The sequence below is a fragment of the Gymnoscopelus braueri genome (assembly GCF_963280865.1).
Source record: "Gymnoscopelus braueri genome assembly, chromosome: 3".
Lineage (NCBI taxonomy): Eukaryota > Metazoa > Chordata > Actinopteri > Myctophiformes > Myctophidae > Gymnoscopelus > Gymnoscopelus braueri.
The window spans coordinates 40,515,063-40,535,823 of NC_137612.1; the positions used below are offsets into that span (position 1 = coordinate 40,515,063).

At 40.9% G+C, this 20,761-nt stretch overlaps 1 protein-coding gene across 2 annotated transcripts in view; it reads left to right on the plus strand.

Moving 5' to 3' along the window:
- fam219aa (family with sequence similarity 219 member Aa) overlaps positions 1-20,317 on the plus strand; it is a 31,742-nt gene extending 11,425 nt beyond the window's left edge. The window contains exons 3-6 of one of the 2 annotated variants that reach the window (XM_080423779.1): positions 3,757-3,850; positions 5,503-5,583; positions 12,731-12,806; positions 14,092-20,317. In XM_080423779.1, coding sequence (XP_080279905.1) covers positions 3,757-3,850; positions 5,503-5,583; positions 12,731-12,806; positions 14,092-14,250 — 410 coding nt within the window. In that variant the 3' untranslated portion in view covers positions 14,251-20,317. The remainder of the gene's footprint in view (positions 1-3,756; positions 3,851-5,502; positions 5,584-12,730; positions 12,807-14,091) is intronic. The other variant, XM_080423780.1, reaches the window with a different exon arrangement.
- The last annotated feature ends 444 nt before the right edge of the window (positions 20,318-20,761 follow it).

Consider the following 20,761-nt stretch of genomic DNA (forward strand, 5'->3'; position numbering starts at 1 on the left):
GAGCACTGTGACGCGTTGTAGATCAGTTATTTGTGGTGCACGACACCACGTGCCAAATATCATTATCGAGCCCTTAAGCAGTGGCTCGACCTACTTTGACCAAAAAAAACTCGTTCAATGACTGAAAGAGTGAAAGTTTGTCATTGCATGTTGCAACTTGTCCACAAACTCCTGTAACCTGTAAAACTCCAGTTATGGCACCACTACAGTAGCATAAAGTACTGACCCAGATGTTACTAAAATATTTATTTTGATTTAATGCTTTAAAGCCAAATTGTGAACTGTATATTTTAGATTTATGTTCTTTTTCAAATGATGCATACCTCATATTTTCCCTTGTGCACAGACAGGCTGCAGTGCATACACCCATAGTGAGCAGTTCTGCAGCGAAAATAGCCCATCCACATGCAAGCTGTGACTATTGATTGGGTTTAATCCGATACTGGTGCTAAACCGGTATTTTTTAAAACGATGCCGGTGGAAGAACCAATAGTTTTCAATACATAAAATGGCCAATGACATTAATGTCATTTTTTCTGTCGCCTTCATGCACGTTTCACACACTCGCCCTCCTTCGACAAGAGCTGGATTATGGGCAACTTTATTTTTCAGGATTTGACACAGCTGAAGCAGGCGTAGACTGCCTGGCGTTTACTCACGTACCAATTGTCTGTGTATTCTCAGGAGAAACAGCCGACAAGGAAGAGATTTTCAGTAGGGGATGTTCCATATTGGCTCTTTTGCCGATATCCGCTGTGTAAAGCCCTTAAGTCATTGTGTCCTCAAGTCATTCGAAGGGAAGACATGATTGATTAGTCTACCATTTTGCCACACCCCGTACGTCTGTTTCCCTTTTCCTTCAGTCTGCTGTGGTCTCGATGGAGTGATGCAGTGATGTCTGAGAGAGAGTGGATTATTGTGTATGGCAGTGTTATTACAGACTCTGACAATAAAAACCCATGCATACATAGCAATCAGGCTTCAAATCCCCTAACACTCACCACAGTAGCTTGGCAGCTTGATTAGTCAGCACGGAGTAGAATTATAAAAAGTTACAGTTACAAGCATACAAAATTGAAGTACATGCTGAAGTCTTGGGTTTGTTTCTCAATACGAGTCAGACTTTGTACTTGATGTCGCACTTTCTGCTCTAACCAGCTGTGCATGTTTTTGTCAAAAGAGCGTCACATCTCCGAAAACGTAAATTTTCAAGTAGGCATTATCTTGATAAATCGATTACAGAGACTAAATTCTCGCCTAAAGACGAATCTTAAAACTTAACTACATTCCGTGACCGTGACACGACAGTAGTAACTAACCTCTCCCCGGGCTCAGTGGCATTGTGGTTAGAATGTCCGCCCTGAGATTGGGAGGGTGGGGGTTCGATCCCTAGACGTGTCATACCAAAGACTAAAGAAATGGTACTCAATGCCTCCCTGCTTGGCACTCAGTCTCAAGGGTTGGATTGGAGGTAAGTCCCTGTGACATACTACTTGTACATCGTGGCTGGGGGGATGTACCAGTACAGTGGTTCTTAACCTTTTCAGGCCATGACCCCCCCAAAATAATCATATTTGAACTGGGGACCCCCATCCTGATAAGCACTTGGAATTGTAGGACTTGAGGCATTACAGTACATTTTGTTTGACTCGCTTCAACAGATAAATATTGGAAAAATAACAGATCTACAAGTTGTGAGCTTGTAGATCAGCTATTTAAAAACTTTGCCTCTTTATATTCTTTGACATTTTGGCCAATGTTTTACTAGTTTTTATATTTTTAGAAGGTCTTAACTCATTCACTGCCACAATTATTGCTGGCCGCGTTTGCCCACTGCCAGAGATTTTTCATTTAAAAAAAAAAGTACTCAGGAGCCGAGATACAGAATTTTTAAGTTTTAAGTTAACAAGGAAGTGGATGGGAGTGTAGATCTTTAAACAATCATATCTCCTTGGTCTTTGGGTCAAATTTGAAAAAAAAACTAAAAAAACTAAAAAAAAAAAAAAAATATTTTTTTTCAAAAAAAATAAAAATTACGTTTTTTACGTCAGTGGCAGGATTGGTAAACGGGACAAATTACGTTTTTTACGTCAGTGGCAGTGAATGAGTTAAAAGTCCTTAAATTGTAACTTCAATGTCATCTGGGGACCCCCCAAAATCATGTGGGGACCCCTCTAGGGGTCCCGACCCACAGGTTGAGAACGACTGTACTAGTATAATCAAGCCGCCTCAGGCTACAGAAACAGGAGATCTAGACTTTTGACCTATGGGCCACATGGCTCTGGAACCGTTGGTTCTAAAGGCTACTTACATACTTACTTTCTCCTCTGCCAGTGACGCTGGTTGGTGCCAAATGCATTCTGGGACAGTTCAAGTTACCCCTCAGGACAAAATGATGTCCAAATGTTGCTTGCACTGCAAGTCACATTAGGTTGTATAAAGTGTAGCCTAATGTGAACAAATGACAAAACTCCTAATGTGAGACAAATCATTATTATCATACTATCATTACTATCATACTAGACAGATGCCCGTTGGGCACCATCCTACTCGGAAACGATGCAAATAGGAAACCTCACCCTGTTATGCAATACCCGTTATATCCGTTGTCAGAGTACCCGTTGTAACCTGTCAGTGCCCCTGTGGAAAGTCCTTATGCAGTGGGAAACGTCTGTGGAGAATGTCTGAAGAGTGCAAACCGACTGTGAAAAGACTAACTAATCAAATGGCAGGTGTGGGGAATTCGACAGATGTGGGGAATTTGCCAAATCAAGCTTAGGCTGGGCGTATCAGTCGGATCGGCGGTTCTGGACAAGCGCCTATGCGACCGACTCGACACTGTGCACTGCACTCCCTTGGGTCGTCTGCGACACTTGTGCCGAATTTTAAGTCGGTCGGTCGAACGGTTCTCGAGATACGTGAACTGCAGACATACAGAGATTCCGTGCATTTATTGTAAGAAGATAGTTTTGTCATTTGTAGGCTAAGAAAAAGCACTGCAATGCAGAATGCCCTCAACACTCCAGGTTAAACAACAGGCTCAAGGTGCACGGTTCAACAATGTCATGAAACTGAGAAAACAGCCAGCACACAGTAAATGTCCTTTTCACATAGTTTTATTTGACCTCTCCACGGACAGAGCAACGGACATGTTTCAACCTAACAAGGTCTTGAAGACCCGTTAGGTTGAAACGTGTCCGTTGCTCTGTCCGTAAACAAGATGTACTTTACCAAAAGTAAAAGTACTCACTATGCAGAATGTCCTGTATCGCAATGTATCTTATGTATAAAATATATTAAAATCTTTTGAAAATAGCCGAAGCTCACAATGCTTTCATCACGCCGCGTTGTGAGCTTGTATATCGGCTATTTTCAAATAGCCAAAGTTTAAATAGGGCTGAAGTGGTTAATGTATGTTTTGTAATAATAATTCAAATCTACAAAGTAACTAGTAATTAATGTTTTCAAATAATTGTAGTGGAGTAAAAAGTACACTGTATGCATCTGAGATGTAGTGGAGTAGAAGTATTGAAAATTGGAAATACTCCAGTAAAGTAAAAATACCTAAAGATTTTGCTTAAGTACAGTACTTGAGTACATGTGCTTAGTTACTTTACACCACTGGACTTCGACAAAAATTACTTATTTTTAACTGAAAATAAGAATTTTCAGTGCTCATAATTTGTCATTTGAAGAAGCAATAAATTATCCTTTTATTGTGGTATAACCCATGGCCCTGCATCCTGTGGTTGTCAGAGAAACAGAGGGATCTTGCCAGGAAGGGATCAGTGAAGAACGGCACAGTGGGGAGTCCTGTCAACCAACAACCCAAGAAGAACTCGAGGACAAGGTAATGATGGCACCATGCACATTCTTCAACCTAATGTCTTCTTAGGCCACACATGTTCACGTTTCAACAGTGTTTATGGTTATATGTTGTGTATTGGTGGGTCTGTTCTAACAACTTGAACCCAAACATCCAAATTCTGGGGGGGAACATTAGCCAAAGATGGGCGATCTACAAGCTCATTGTGAGCTTGTAGATCGGCTATTTCTGCAGAAGAGATCCGGGGGAAAAAGCGCTCCAAGTACAGAGAGAAACTCGGGTCCAGTTTACTAAGTCTAGAGGGTTTAATAAGTGGTTAAATTGTTGAATAAGAAACACTGCAACAAAACTGAAATAACAAAACAAACCCTGGGACATGCAGCACGCCCACCCATCCCATCCAAGGCAAGCCTTTTACTTTTGTGCCAAACCATCCCAGTTACACCATCAGACTTCCTAATGTTGAAGCCGCAATACAAAACAACAAACAAGGCTTCTCAGAGAAGGAGGATTGGGAGGGAGAGGGGGGCTGTGTTCTGAGAGTGTGAATGATGAAGATAGAAGAGTAAAGCATTGGCCCTAAATTCATCAACACCACAAAGCCCCCCACCACCCATTTCCATCTGTCTTAATTCCCAGTCTCTGGTGGATTAGTGGAGATGGGAAGAAGCAGCTTCTTTTTTTTTGCTGCAGACAGCCCTGCACCACGACCCTTGGGAGGCCAGGAGATTATGGCTGCGGTCTGAAGGCCACAGATTAGCCCCAGCGTCTCTGTGTCTCTGTCAGTGGCTGCAGGCTTGGACGGATTGCCGCACCCCGAACGCTGCTGCGTTTAGTTTAATGGACCATGTAGCCAATGAACTGGGTCTTTAGCGACTTTCACGTCACGCTGGGCAAGACCTAGCCTGTTGAGTGTCTAAATGCAAGTACTGGAATTTGACGGAAGTACCGCCCAAGGATGTAAAGTTGAGGCTTTACAGAGCTGCTAACGTTCCTTACACAAAGTAGGGATGGTTGTCGGTACCGGTGCCATTTGGGTCGGTACCAGACCGGTACTAGTGTGACGTAGAATTTGGTGCTGCAAAGCCGTACCTAGATGTGTGCTATGGGATCACAACTGCAGGCACCCTCGCTGCATAAAGAGGGAAATGTGCATTTTAATCATGTAAACATGCCCAAACTACCCAGTTCACCCCCATCTGACATCGCTGTTAATTATCCAATTATCGAATCATTAGATAATACTGCTTTTCAAATATAAATGTATTAACTGACCTCTGTAAGTTGTTCAAAATGAATCCATGATGAAATCCTTTGATTAGAGTAGGTGTATTTGATCGTGCCGTGGATATACTTTAAAAAAAAAAGAAAAATGCCACATCTGCCGATCGATGTGAAAGGTCAGCCTCGTTAAGATGCGCCCAGGGGTTGACACTAAGGTCTTAGAGGCACTTGCCCGTCGGGCAAGTACTGGCCCACACACACACACACACACACACACACACACACACACACACACACACACACACACACACACACACCTGTCAGAAAGCAACTTAGTGAAAATGTAAAACGGCACATTTGCAATTTTTTGTTTAGTTATTTATGGGTGTGTGTGTGATAAAGTTCTGTTTTTGTGCATTTCTGACTTTGCAGTCTGTGTTCTCTTGTTCTAGGTTGGTGGTGCCAAACAAAGGCTACTCCTCTTTAGACCAGAGCCCAGATGAGAAACCTTTGGTAGCCCTGGACACTGACAGGTAAGGCATTTCTTCAACACTACTCTGCATGTTCCTACATTATGCTCTAACGATGTCTTTACAGTATGTACTATGTAGTATCAGCTTGTATCACATTTACTCTTCTCTACCCAACTCTACTTTACCCACTTAAACGTCTTTACCATTGTTGCCAGATTTTGCGAGAGAAATAAGCAACGAGGTCTATGAAAACAAGCCCAAAAGAAGCGACTAGGCTACATGAGCACTTTAAACCTATATGCATAGGGGGTCAGAGGACAAATACATATTAATTTGGGGGTTCTGGACATGAAAATGTTTGATAACCACTGGTTTGAACAACACTGGGAAATAAGCCCAAATAAGCAACTACACGTTAGAAACAAGCCCAAAATACTGCAACCCGCAACTACCAATATTTACAAGCGACTTAACAGAAAAACAAGCCCAAAGTCGCTTATAATAAGCAGACATGGCAACACTATTCTTTAGCCACTTAAGCAAGGGGGGTCCATTGGCAACTCGGACCCCCCATGCAGTACCCCCTCCCCCATGGGGATTTCTAAACCTTCAGCGAACACCCACGTACGTGCTGCTCCATCCTGCCACAACAGTGCTATAACGCAAACACTACCTACAAACACTCATCATTTTAACCAATACAGCCCATCAGAAACAGTTTCTGGTAACATTAAAGGAGCACTTCACCCCTGGAAGAAGTTCCAGGGGTGACCACAGGGGGGACCACAGGGGGACCACAGCGTATCACTGCCTATAACTTCAACTCCCAGAATGCTTTGGTGCCTTGTGGCAGGGGAGGTTCCATGTGGGTGTGATCTCCAACAATAACATCCAAACAGCATGCCAGTGTCGCCATGTCTGCTTATTATAAGCGGCTTCTTTCTAAAATGTAGTTGATATTTGGGCTTGTTTCCAAATGTTTTGATTGCTGTTTAAACCAGTGGTTCTCAAACATGTTCATGTATTTTTCCACAGACCCCCATCTGAAATTATAATTTGTGGCAGGGAGCCCCTAACAAATATGTGTCAAAAATATTCCACATTTTGAAAAGCAAATAAAAATATTTTGCAAAAAAAAAAAAAAATCCACATTTTGGACTTTTTCCCCCTCAAGATTTTTTTGTAAATAGCAGATCTACAAGCTCACAATGGGTTGCGAAGCGTTGTGAGCTTGTAGATCAGCAATTTTCAAATATATAATATCCCATGTCTAGGTAAAGTGCTCTTGGCATAGTTATTTTTCTTTTGGGCTTGTTTTCATAGACCTGGCTGCTTATTTCTCTCACAATATCTGGCAACACTGGCTGTCCTCGCAAACGTTCAGCTAGTTACATATATGTCCAAGGATTCGTTAGTGATGTCATATCACTGGGACATCCTCAGTATCTTCATGCAGTTTCACTTCCGTGTCGCATAGTATTGACATCACTGTCACATCCTTGGTATTATGATCCTAGCCTTTCGTGACGGTGTTTGTTTACCAGCGCTGCTACTCCACGCTGTATTTTTTTTTTCAAGCTTGCGCTTATGAAACACTACACAGGATTATTATTTCATGTCAACATTCAAGTACAACTATCAGAAGATAACTCAGGTAAAGTAATGCCTCACTCTGCAAGGGCCGCTGGCCGCAGCTAATGGGAGTGGCCGAGTGGCGAAAGAAGGTTGAACAAAGTGTTACGGACACCCCATTGGGGCTGTCTTTTGAGATGGTCTGACTGAGACACGCCGAGACATGTAGTGCGGAAAGGAATGAGACCAATCTCTCATGATGCAAATAACGTCACGAATATTGCGAACATTACTAGATATCTAAAAACACAGATTATTCACAAAAAAAACCCAGGATCTTGTTTCTTCACTCCTAAACTTCATTAAAAGACCGAAAACTTCTTCCAGGGGTGAAGTGCTCCTTTAAGGCAAGAAAGAGGCCATGCAGTTGCTCAACGTTAATTCATACATTTAATTCCTCATTTACATCTCGTGTAACGTTTCTTATGTAGTTAACGAGCACAACACAAAGAGACTTGCACTGAAATGCAAGGAAATGTTTGATTTATCGCTACACACAATGTCATTTATATTTACAAAGAATAGCAAAACGATCCATTCCTACAGCTCTGTGATATATATATTTAAAAGTGCAAGCATTATATCGTCTCTGTCAGGTGGAAACCTCATATGTCCAAAACTGTTACTTTTCAGGATTCAAACTCAAAAATGTCAAAAACAGCAGATCTACAAGCTCAAAACGTGCCGCAAGTGACACGTTTCAAGCTTGTGGATCTGCTACTTTTGATGCTTTTGTGTGACGCTGTAGTATGATCAAGTAGGGCGTAGGTTTGCGAAAAAACACAAAAAGTTGAAGGAGATGAGAGGTTTCTGCCCGACAGCAACGATATACAAAAAGGAAAGACAGCAGGAAGCTAATGATCAGGAAGGGTACCTTTTTTTTCTTTCTCTCAGAGTAAACACAGACGCAATGCAGTCTAATCTCATAGATTTGTAACACCAGCAGTTAGGCGACACACGGGAGACATCCTCACGGACACACTACACAACTCGCAAGCTTCCATGGACGGAGTCACACAGACAGTCGTGCGTCTGTCTGTCTGTCTGTCTGTCTGTCTGTCTGTCTGTCTGTCTGTCTGTCTGTCTGTCTGTCTGTCTGTCCGTCTATCCAATCAGTAGTCAGTAGCGATACATGTCACCATTTGGTATCGCCTGAGCCGTGCTTGGAACTTCAAGAGAACGCACATCTATGTACCTGATACCTGTTACCACGTACTAACGGAAAGGCAAAGAATGAGGATAGAGAGACGTGGCGTGCCGAGCAGGCACTAACTATGCAGTCGAAAAGGCGCCATAAGAGAAACCAATACAATTAGAATGAATGAGACAGGTTGACCATGAATTAGACAACACGACAGTGGATATAGCCCTATTGTAAGTCGTAATCCGATTCTGAGTTTCCTCTCAGCAGAAGCAATCCTGAAACCGTGTGTTGGAGGTTTTCGAAAGAAAGCAGCAACCGCACACTGGAAACACTGTGCAAGCATCCAGTTTATCGCGTGCTCTTCGCTCGTTTGACCTTCTTCAGGCAGGGAGTGATGCTGCAAAAGATACAAAGACACAAAAAGCGACGCAGCGTATTTGTCGCTTTGTATCTTCATGTCGTTGGCTTCCATTGAAAATGAATGGTAAACTGTAGCTTTGCATCTGCCAGTGTGAGTGCACCATGAGGGTTGTCACGATCATGACATTTTAGCTGACTAAAATGTATTAATTGTAATACAAATAATTGCGAATAACGATGTCATTGTGTTTTGAGGATTGAACATTGGACCATATGAATAAAAAATGTGTTTGTTTGGCTTTTTATTACATTTCATACTTAAAAAAAATCTAAAATAATGAAAATCAGCTTGTAGATCGTCTATTTTTGCAATTTTTTCAACAGATAAATGTACTGTGTACAGATGATTGGAAACGATTATTAATAATTGTTGAAAGGCCTAGTATAGTGCCAGCATGTCTGTTTCACCACCACAGATGAGTCCCACCCCATATCCCCATGGATTCAAGTTCTCAGTCACCACGACTGATTTCAGTCATTTGGATTTCATAGAAGCCAGCATGTCTTCTATGAAAGCATGTTGCGCAGCGAAAAGATCCTATCTACAAGCTCTCAATGTGTCTGCAACGTATTGAGAGCTTGTAGATGGGCTATTTTTTGTTTTTTCTTTTGAAAGATCAGTGCGTTTGAAGTGGTCAAACTAGCAATATGTTTAGAAGCATCTTCCATACAACCCTATTGGTCTCAGATATTTCATAAAAGAAAAGGTGAAAGCCTTCAGTCTGTGATTTCTTCACCTGGTCGGCTGTATGTAGAACAGCAGGAACAATATTACTAAAACATCATCATTTTATATATTGTGTTTAGGAACCAACGCTAATGTGGGGGATTGTGGGGCGCTCCTTTCACACTGTCTCACAAATCGCATAACAGGACTTGGCCGTACAATTCTTTTCAGTCGTGAGATTATATTTTGCTTTAACTCATTGAAACCGGGAAAACATCTGTCATTTTAGATATTTGCGTTGGCTATTCAAAAAAAGCAGCTATACAAGCTCACAGCGTGTCACTTTGTGCCATGCTGCGAGCTTTACATCTGCTATTTATTTTATTATTATTATTTTTGAAGTGTGATTGGGTGTGAAGTGACTGATTTAGAAGGCATCTGTAGAATCAGCCTCAGGTCTTAATGGGTTAATTCCATATCCCCATGTCCCCATACCCTCATGTCCCTATGTCCCCTTGTCCCCACGTCCCCAGACCGTCGCTTGTTGCCACACAAGGGAATCTCACATGTGAGATCAGCCCTCTCTGGCTGCCAGCCAAGATGACATCACATATTCTGTCAAATCACTCCATCTGACATCGCTGGCTGACTCACACTCGGGGCCTCACCAGCCAGGGCAACAATTGTTTGCTCTCCACAATGTCGTCAGTGTCGGGAGAAAATCTCTTATGTCCAGGGAAAAAAAACTGTTACTTTTCAAGAAATGGGGGCGGGGGAGGGGGGGACATAACCTGTGTTCCTGTGGATCCAATTTAGCTATTATTTAGTTACAAGCTCTTGTTAATGCTTTCCATTGATTCTGTATTTGTAAAACCCGCAGACACGCTTAACCATTTTAACGTAATTATTATTACATTTTTTAAACGTAACGTTTCAAGCCCGGGAGGCTCGAAACGTTATTACCAATAAAGGAAAAAAACAACACGATGGGAGCAGCATTTTGGTGTCTCTGCAGCTCTTTAGTAAACAGAAAAGGCATCATCTGGACACAGACACACACACCTCCCCTCTGCACTGCTCTATGGAGTCTGTCTCATTTCTCTCCAAAAGCCCTTGAATATGATGGAATGTGATTAAGGATTCCTCTGTGATTTTGGTAAGCTCACATTTGAAATCACACACACCATACCTGTAACTATCACTTCATTTAATCGAGTAAATTCTTAACGGTATGTTCGGTAAATTCTTTGGGATGTACCATCTTGTTTTCGAAGGGGTAACCAACATAAATACATACAATAACCAGTGCGAACCTTGAAAAACATCACAGCATGGCATAAAATCCATTAATAGAATGGCAAATTTAAAACACTATGTTCAATACAGAGTGTGAAATAAAATAATGAAATAATACAGTATGATGATATGATGACAGGTTTACCGACGGCAAGAACAGTCAACCTCAAAGTAAGAAGACGGAGCACGTTTTAAACATTGGGAATGTTGAAATGGATCTGATATTTTGAGGACATTTGCAAGCAGTGCATGTATTTTTTCACCCCTCTTGTGACAGGCTTATCTACAGCAGCAGGTACTAAATCGACACTGTCGCGGCCAGAAACCTTGCATCTCCCTATTCAAACTTTTGGTGTGTTTTTTTTTCTTCTGTAAATTAAAGGTTTAAGTGAAAGTACTGAAGTCTATCTGGGTTCTATAAATATTTAACCAATGAAAAGTATTAACAAGCGCTTGTGACTAAATAATAACTACATTGGATCCATTAACACAAGTTCATTTTTCCAATTCTCTGTAACAGTTTTGGACATGCGAGGTTTCCACACGACGACAAGGAAATGGCGTTCTCATATCATGGCTGTGTGTGTGCGTGTCGCGTCTGATCGCTGCGGCCTCATTAATTAGGCCCGTCTTTTTTTGCTCTAACGATCGATAGGAGAGGTTCCAGATTGTCTCTGCTGGCTACGCTAAATCAATCCCTTGGAAATGTCAACTCCTTATGTTCCCTAATTACCCCCTGCACCGATGTGCACATATGAGATGGGACTCTCAATTTATAACGTCTAATGAATCATGGATTGCTTTCTTTAAGCCATTAAGACCGGGAACGCCTCTGTGTCATTTTAAGATTTATTTGGCTATTCAAAAATAGCAGATATACAAGCTCGTAGCGCGGCACCAAGTGCCGCGCTACGAGCTTGTAGATCTGCTATTTTTTGAAAATGTGTGAAAATGTGTGCAAATCTTTGAATATATATATTTTTAAAGCGAACATTTGTAACTCGAATCTTTGCTTCTGGGGGTCCCTGGAACTAAATATTTTGAGATGGGGGTCCGTGGCCAAATATATATCATTTTGGTGGTCCTTGACATGAAAAAGTTTGACAACCACTGATGTAGCAACAGGTTTTTTCACAAAACTGTTAGGATTTAAAAGACATTTTGTAGAATCGGCCTCAGGTCTTAATGGGTTAACTATTCATTAGGTGAGTCGTGCGAGGCGCGGGTGCAGAACTGTTGTAAAAGTGTCTCGCTGTCTTTGTAAATTAATGCTTGTATTATATGTACGTACAGGTATGTCACTCGGTCCACAAATGTGGCCACCAGAGGGTGCTGGAAAACGACCAAAACAAACTTGCGGTTGAGATTAGGGCCGGGGCGATATGACTTCAAAACAGTATCACGGTTATTTCCAGCTTTTGCCTTTTTTTATGGTGAAAATGGCCGATCTACTGTGGTGAATTCCTTAACAAGCTTACAATGCGTCACAATGCGATGTGTTGGGAGCTTGTAGATCGGCTATTTTCGCTATTGTAAGTCACCTTTGTACAATGAAGAATAATACCGGGTTAAGTGGTTAATCAGATGAATCGATTTTGAATAATTTTGTGTCATTTCACTGATGTGTGTGTGTGTATGTTCACTCTATTATTATTATTATTATTATTATTATTTTTTTTTATTTTTTTTAAATATCAAGAAGGAAAAAAAACCTGCTTCTCGGTTATTGGAGCTAAATATCGGTTTCTATATATTTTTTGTTAATTGCACAGCCCTAGTCAAGGTAGTTAGTTAGTTACTTTATTGACACAGTTGTATAAAACATTGGGTCCAAACAACAATCAAAAACCCATGATTAAAAACATGAAAAGGTACAATAGGAGCTTTCTGTCGTCAGCAAAAGTGACAGGCAAGCAGATAGATACACGTCGACGATCCACCTGGCTCAACTATAATGCACACCTCTCGGTCTCCTTATTGTCTTGTGAATAATAATTGTGTTGCGGGGGCCGTCGTGGCTGACGTTTTGCTTTCCTTTCCATTTGCAGTGACGATGACTTTGACATGTCCAGATACTCCTCATCAGGATACTCCTCAGCCGAGGTGAGATGTCTGAGGGACCAGGTATCTATACATCACACACTATAGTTTATATAACGTCACACCACCACCACTGTGTCACCTACAGCACTGTCATGCGTCAGGTATTTGTGCACCCATTGGGGAAATAATTTCAATGCTGCTTAAAAAGGACCACTTCACCCATTTTCAACCTATCTTCATGTAATTGGTCCTCGCTAATGCTGGCTAATGATGGCAACATTATTTTCTCAGAGGAGGGCCGTGGACGGTTCACAAACCTGCCTGCCATTCAAACCAGATTTAAGACTTTTTATTTTGTTTTATTAACGCAAGAACAAAAGCTTCTATTTTCAGTATGCTAACTTTCCAGGAAGAGAGAGGCTGTAGTTCCTATTAGCTTGGACAAGGTTCTGAACTGAGCGAATAGACCGACATTGTGCCATCTCATAATGAGCATTAGTGAGGACCAGTTATATGAAAATAAGGTTAGAAATGGGTCAAGTGCTCCTTCAGATGAATGTGTTTTAGTATAGCATTCATGTTAGTCATGGGCTGTCATTTGTAACGGTGCATTACATTACTTGTTGCACTGGTTCACATCAACAACGCTCCGACTTCATTGATTCCTGGTCATGTGTTCCTCTTGTTGTACCACATTTATGTTTAACTGTTCAACATGAACCCTTTGCGTCCCTGTTCTGGGGGGAATATTCTGCTGTTTTCACAATTTTTGGAGAAGAATATTAGACTTAAAACTAAGGACATTTTCTCTATGATTTTAGTTAGCTAATTTTTTCCCGCATTTTTATTTCAGTTAAAGGTAGGATAAGTGATTTCCTTTGTTTAAAATAAACGTTAAATAGCTCTGTATTCTGATATTTCTCATTGCTGTAGAGTGTTTGTTCAGTAACAGGAGTCTCCAAGTCTCTCCAGCTCTTTATTAAACAGAACATGCATTTTCAGGTCGGGATATCAATTTTATCCAATCAGGATAGAGAACTCAGACAGGATATAGATTAACACTAGAACTGGAACACTAAAAATTAAGTTGACAAATTGGTACTCTCTCCTCATTGGCTGAAATGTTGTAACCCACCTGAGAATGTATTTTCTGTTTATCAAAGAGCTGGAGAGATGGGGAGAATCAGAATCAGGAGACCCCTGATACTGAACAAACACTCTATAGCAATTTATATCAGAATATACTGCTTTAAAAAAACTTTTTTTTTAACCAAAAAATATCACTTGCCCTGCCTTTAACTAATATATAACTATAATACCCTTGCTCCGCTGACGTCTTACCCTGGCGTTTCCTTCCGTTGTGCAGCAGATCAACCAGGACCTGAACATCCAGCTGCTGAAGGACGGCTACCGACTGGACGAGATCCCAGACGACGAGGACCTGGACCTGATCCCCCCTAAAGCCGTCAACGCCACCTGCATGTGCTGCCAGGCCACTCCATCCACAGCCTGCCAAATCCAGTAGCACTGCCACCACCCTCCTGCACCGAGGCTTTTCCACCACCAGGGCGGCCGGCGGAGTGAAGTCGTCACAACAACAACAACAAAAACAACGACGACAACAACAAAAAAAAACTTGTGGATGGTAGTGGCACAAAGGGGGGGGGGGAGGGTTTACCTGAAATAATAATTAAAGAAAAGATTAAAATAGGTCAACTATATATTGTACGCTCCTCCTATGGTAGGATCTGTGCATCTTGCTTTTTCTTTTTGCATTGGGGAAGTCGAGAGACAAGATGGCTTGTCTGATGAAAGAAATGTTCCCTTGAAGGAAGAACAAAAAGAGAGACATTAAAAGAAATACTTTTATCTCCACATCTTATTTGACTTTCCCTTTTGTTGTGGATATTCTGGCATCGACGGATTATTAACCCATGTAGCCTGTTGAGGAGGAACAAACATGATGAAAAGACTTCTCAGATCTGCCCCCCAAACAGCCCCCTGTGAGAGTCCTTCAACACACTGGCAGTGCACCATGGAAGCGCTGCATTATTGATGGTCAAACAGAATGGAGAAAAAACAACAACAAAGCGATGGCTTTATATCAGTAGTTCTCAAAGTGGGGTCCTGGGGGACCGTCTGGCTTACTTGAGGGGGGGGGTTCCAAATCAACCCTTACAGTTCAGTAACTCTGAGAGTGTACAAAATGGAATCGAATGGACCCATAAAGGGGACTACATGCTACCATCCACCGACCAAACTTCGGTTAGGTGATAACTACAAAAGGACGTCAATCTGGTCTAACTTTCGGTGGTCACCTAGTCACCTGGTCAGCACACCTAGATGTCTTTACTGACCGACGTTTGTGCGGTCGCTGAAGACAGTCTGATTCATTCATTCAGACTAGGCTATTCTGGCAGCAGCGAAAGCAGTGGGGGAAAAGACGTTGGTCTGCCCACCTCTAGTGACCATGCATAAACACAAACTGTCACAATAAATTGAGAAAAATACCTCTGTGACAAAATGTCCAAACGTCTGATATCCAGGTATTAAAATATCCGCGCTAGATGTTCACAAAGTTAAGACGGAGCAAGCTACACGGCTGTGATTAATTTCATCAGATTACTGAGTGCGGGAGGGGCGTCGCCTCAGTTTGGTTGGCGGTATGCTAAATGAGTACGAAAGGTGTCTTATCAATAAGGAACTTTTTCAGATAAGTCATAGGAAGAAGGTTCTGACTTCGGATGGATAGATTTGGAGCATGTATGCACCTTTAGGGGTCCATTCGATTCAATGCTGTACTCTCAGAGTTATGGGGGTCCTTGAAATTAAAACGCTTGAGAACCACTGCTTTTATCTTCTCAGTCCGCTGCTGTGTCTTCCTATCCTGGTACGTATCAAACATGGAAAACGGTGTGTGTGATATTAGATCCATGTGAGTAAGTAAGTAATGCTAAAACATGAAGCTATCGATAGAACACTAATGCTTACAACACTAATGTAGTGATTACAGTTTGAGTGAGAAAAAAAAAAACCTGTAGCAAAGTTATTTTTGACCGGCTGTTTACCCCAGGGGTGTACTGTACTGTACTGTACTGTAGTACTTATTTCACATCCAACTGCAAGATGATATTTTATATCAAACACAAAAGAAAACAAAAAACAAAAAAAAAACAGTTTTGCATGTTGCTTGTTGCATTGTGTCTTAACTGAGCAGCTCATGCAGGTTATTTAGCCGCCTTTATTGACCACTTAACCACATCTTAGTGCCAACAAAAGTCATTTACTGTATGTGAGGTTTACATCTGGCCAAAAAAAAAATTAAACTCTAAAGTCTTGAATGTATCATCAAACTGCTGCAATAACAGTAGATGTACTGTAGAGACTTAAAAGCTACTTAGAATTAGACATCAGCTCCATTTCCTAAAGGACTAGTTCACTCAAATAATTACTTTTTTTCTATCAATTACACACTCCATAAAGCCTTGAATTCATGGAGGTTGTTTTGTTTTTGTCGCATTCCTTGATTCAACTGAATTTTAAACGAATAAGAACATATATTAAAATGTATCAAAACAAATGATACATTAAATGAATCCTGAACGTCAACACAAAACACTTTGAAAATGAATCAATTCCTCTCGTGGTAGTCACTGTTTCCATTGTATCTGTCTGCTCCAAACAATTATAAAAACAGACAAAAATCAAATTAAGTAAGCACTGACGTGTCAGTTCTAGACCATGTCTCCCATATAAGCGTCCAGCTCTCTGTCCAGCTGTCTCTTGGACACAGACATATAGTCGACAAAAACAAAAAAAATCTCCATAAATGTAAGGCTTCATGGGATGAGTAATTGATATATAAGTCAATAATAATAAGTCGATAAGTACATTTTTGGGTGAACTACTCCTTTCAAGTTGGTTCAGTTAGCCCCGATATGCAATGGATATCTCGGCAGTTCAGCCAAAAAGGGCCAACATTATCACAAAATATGTCACATGCAGGAATTCATTAAAAAATAAAACAAAATAAAAAACTAGGAAATAAAATACACTTCTGCCATCTCCAATGCCTTTTACCACAAACTGAAAGAAAGTTTAGCAAGCTTGACAGACATATCGTCACCGTCGGGTGGAAACCTTGTATGCCCAAAAAACGTCACTTTTCGCGAAATGGAACACAAAATGTACAGCGAATAGAGACGTACCGATAACATGTTTTCCTTCCCGATATCGATTCAGATACCCATAACTTGCGTATCGGTCGATACGAGTACCGATCCGATGCAAGTGTGGAATTTAAAAAGAATCTTGGACAGTGGTTCTCAAAGTGCGGTCCAGGGACTCTTGAGGGGGTTCCAAATGGACCCTTACTGGCCTGTAACTCCGAGAGTGTACACATTTGTACACTCACAGAGCTATGGGGGTCCTTGAAATTAAGTTTCCGAACCACTGATCTAGGAATACATAGAAATTCCATTAGTAATTGTTAAAGTGCAGCTACAAGTTAAAAGTAAAAATAATTATGTAAATAGTACAGTATTGCAACATCAACTGAAGCATTCAAAATACAATATAATTGATGACATATCATGATAAATTACATGGTATCGGATTGGCATAGACTGGCATACTCGCCGATACCAATGCCAGCATTTTAGACGGTATCGGTAGCTTTTCCGATACAGGTATCGTTATCGGAACAACTCTAACGACGTGGGGCATTAAGTGACGGAAAAAGACAATTTTGGACATATGAGGTTTCCTTCGACCCGACAAACGATATATGCATACTGATGAATGTCGGCACTCAAACAGGATTCCGCTGTATGTTGCCTGGAGCAAATCATTTTGGAGAACATCCTTTGAGACACTCGGAGGTTGTCGCATATCAGTGAAGGTTTTAATCATCGTTACTTTATTTTATTTCTGTGTATTTGTGTTGTGTCTCTTTGTACATTTGCACATGTCCTCAACTGTTCACGTAACCCAGTAATATGATCGACACACACAATTATTTGGGATAATGGGTGATTTAAGTACTTATACAGTATATATACACAGTGTGTAGCAGCTGACACAAGACTCTCTACTGTCAATGGTTTATTATAATTAGTATTTTCAGTGATGTTGAAAGGGAAAAAAACAAAAGTCTTTGCTGTTTTGAAGCATGGGGTGCACACTTTTTAATTTGCAAGGTTTACATCACTGTTAAGACTTAACCGTCAGCCGTTTTCACTAGATAACAAGAGCATTTAGTGTGTGAATCGACAATAGCATCAGGAACATAAGTACTGTAGTCTGGTTTTCACAAATATTTGTGTTGGCATGCATACTGGTATCCCGATGGTTTTCAAAGTATAGATATTTTTTACACCTAGCCCTGCCTGATTGGTAAAACCCAAATATGCCCTTGGCCAGAGAGCATTTCCCTTGGGATCAGAGGTAGATGTTATGGTTTTCCATGCGGGAGATCAGTGTTCAAATCCAGGTGGTTAGACACCTTATAAACTTCATCCTCGGTGTACAATAACCAAAAACACAGTGTTTACGATGAATAAGATCATACCTGAAAACCCCACCAAGTAAAATCCTCAGTGTTACCCGTCCATTTGGTTCCATTTCTACTCTGTCATAGTTAAATTAAGTACTGATAAATACGAGATAGACCGATTTGATTCCAGTGATATGGTGATTAACCCACAGGGGTCTGGCATGTGTGCGCCCTATCACCACTTAAAGCAGCACTATGTAGGTCGGGGGACACAAATAACATGGCAGCCAACGTCTTTGACTTCATTACCCAAGAGTCTCTGTAAGCATGTCCGGCGAGGACGCGCTGTGATTGGCCAGTCTTCGCTTTGACTGGCAGTTCTGCCTTGGTGCCTTTGCAAATTCCAGGATGTCTCCAACTATAATAGTAATACAGTCAAGGTCCTAGCAGGGACCCCCCTGAGTCTATTATGGAAGGATGATTGTTAATGCTTAAACATGTAACTATAATTTTGTGGGACATAATATGCTATGTAGTTTTAAAAAAGTGACATAGTGCTGCTTTAAGCCCTATATACTTATAGATAAATTGCCCTATATACTTTTTAGATAAAAAAAATAGCCGATCTACAAGCTCTTAGCCTGGCCGGTAGCTGATGTATAAGCTCACAATGGGTCACGTTATTTTAAAACATTTTTTGAATGTGCCCAAAACAAGGATGCTGGTTAATGCGGTTTATGCTCTGTATGTGAGAATAGCAGCTATTCTCACATACAACACAAGGATATTTTAGGTCAAGATATGAATAGTACGCTCCGGGTAGCTCAATCAGTAGAGCGTTACCCTTTGAATCACAAGGTAGTGGGTTCAACATCGGTCACTGCCGCCTGTATGAGTAGCCATACTTGAAGGGTGCTGCTAAGTACTGGGAGCTGATGGTAGGTGTGGCGCACCACCAATCCAAGTCCCACAGCAAGCCACTTCCACCTGCTATACGTATACGTATACTGGAATAGCACCATAACTGGGATATCAGAGTACTATATGCATGTAAACCCACTTCAGACCATTTGTCGATTTTTGGGAGACTAAACTATAGTCTTATGGGCTTTCTGACAGTGTCACCATTAACATGTTTTTATGTTTGGAAAAACCTGACTGCCACCTTTGAGGAATGCCATTTATTATGTACATTAACTCTTGTTATTACAAGTGTTTGCTAGTTTTGGACAGGTGTCCAATTTAAGACCGAATGGATGAATTTCATTCCACCTAGAGATTAAAATATTCTCTCCACATGGATTAACTCTTGTTAGCGCTAACTTTTCCTGTTATTTATTTTATGCTGAGAGTTAAAATGATATGTTGCAGGGAGGAGTCTTATCAGTATTATTTCAATGATATGCCATACAGGAATAATCATAAAATTATGAAGGGATTTTCTTTTCTTATCACGCTGACCTGTTGTAGCTGCAATGTTTTATAACTTTTCTTCTGAAACCCTCAAAAGTACACAAGCTTTTCATAAATTATGACTTTGTCTACATTCTTTTAGGTGCATATTACATATTAGGTGCCATGTGTGTGCTTGTGTGAATAATGATATTGAATAGCACACTGACAAAAGTCTATTGTAGTACAATGGCTCATGTAAGACAAAGTGGCCAATACAGCCACTATCTGAGGTTGGTGTCAAAGCAGTAACTGTATATACATTAAACTCTCACATTCTCGTCTTTATCGACCATGACTCACAGTTCATTTATATTTCATCGCATGGCCGCGTCGCTCGACAACACATTATCCCCTATGTTCCTGCAGGTTTTTTGTTTAGTTTTTTGTTGATTGTGATATGTACCTACTTTGTCTAAGTGTTATTCTAATGGATTCACACACATATTTTGTCCATATCACTCACTGCTTTTGGCCAAAATGCAGTATGCACTCAGTGTGTCATAGGCTCTATGCACAGCAGCCATATTTTCACTTCCTTCACAGGTGCTACCAGTGATACTAATGAAGGCTCTGTTCCATTTCGTGTAGCACAGTGGTTCTCAGACTTCTCAATTTCCACGACCCCCATAACTCTGAGAGTGTACAAATGGAACCAAATGGATCCTTACGGGTCCATTTGGTTCTATTTGTACACTCTCAGAGTTACACACCCGTGAGGGGCCATTTGGAAACCCCCTTAAGGAACCCTGGACCCCAATTTTAGTCCCACTGGTGTAGCAGTGAGCCAACATGCACAATATCAGCACCCTGACTCTTGTTTGACCAGAATGGAACAAAGCCTTCATTAGTGTCATTGGTAACACCTGTGAATGTCTTCGCAATATGGTTGCTGTGCATAGAGCCTATTTGGGATGTTGGCTCACACTCACCTCATGATGAGTTTACTAAAGTAGATTCTGCCTTAAGTAATGCATCATAACAAAAATATATTTATCGGCTGTTGTATGTTTTAATTTATTTCGAAAAACTGGGAAATGATACATTTTAACATAGAGATGCTTTTTTTTATTTGTCAGACGCGTATTAT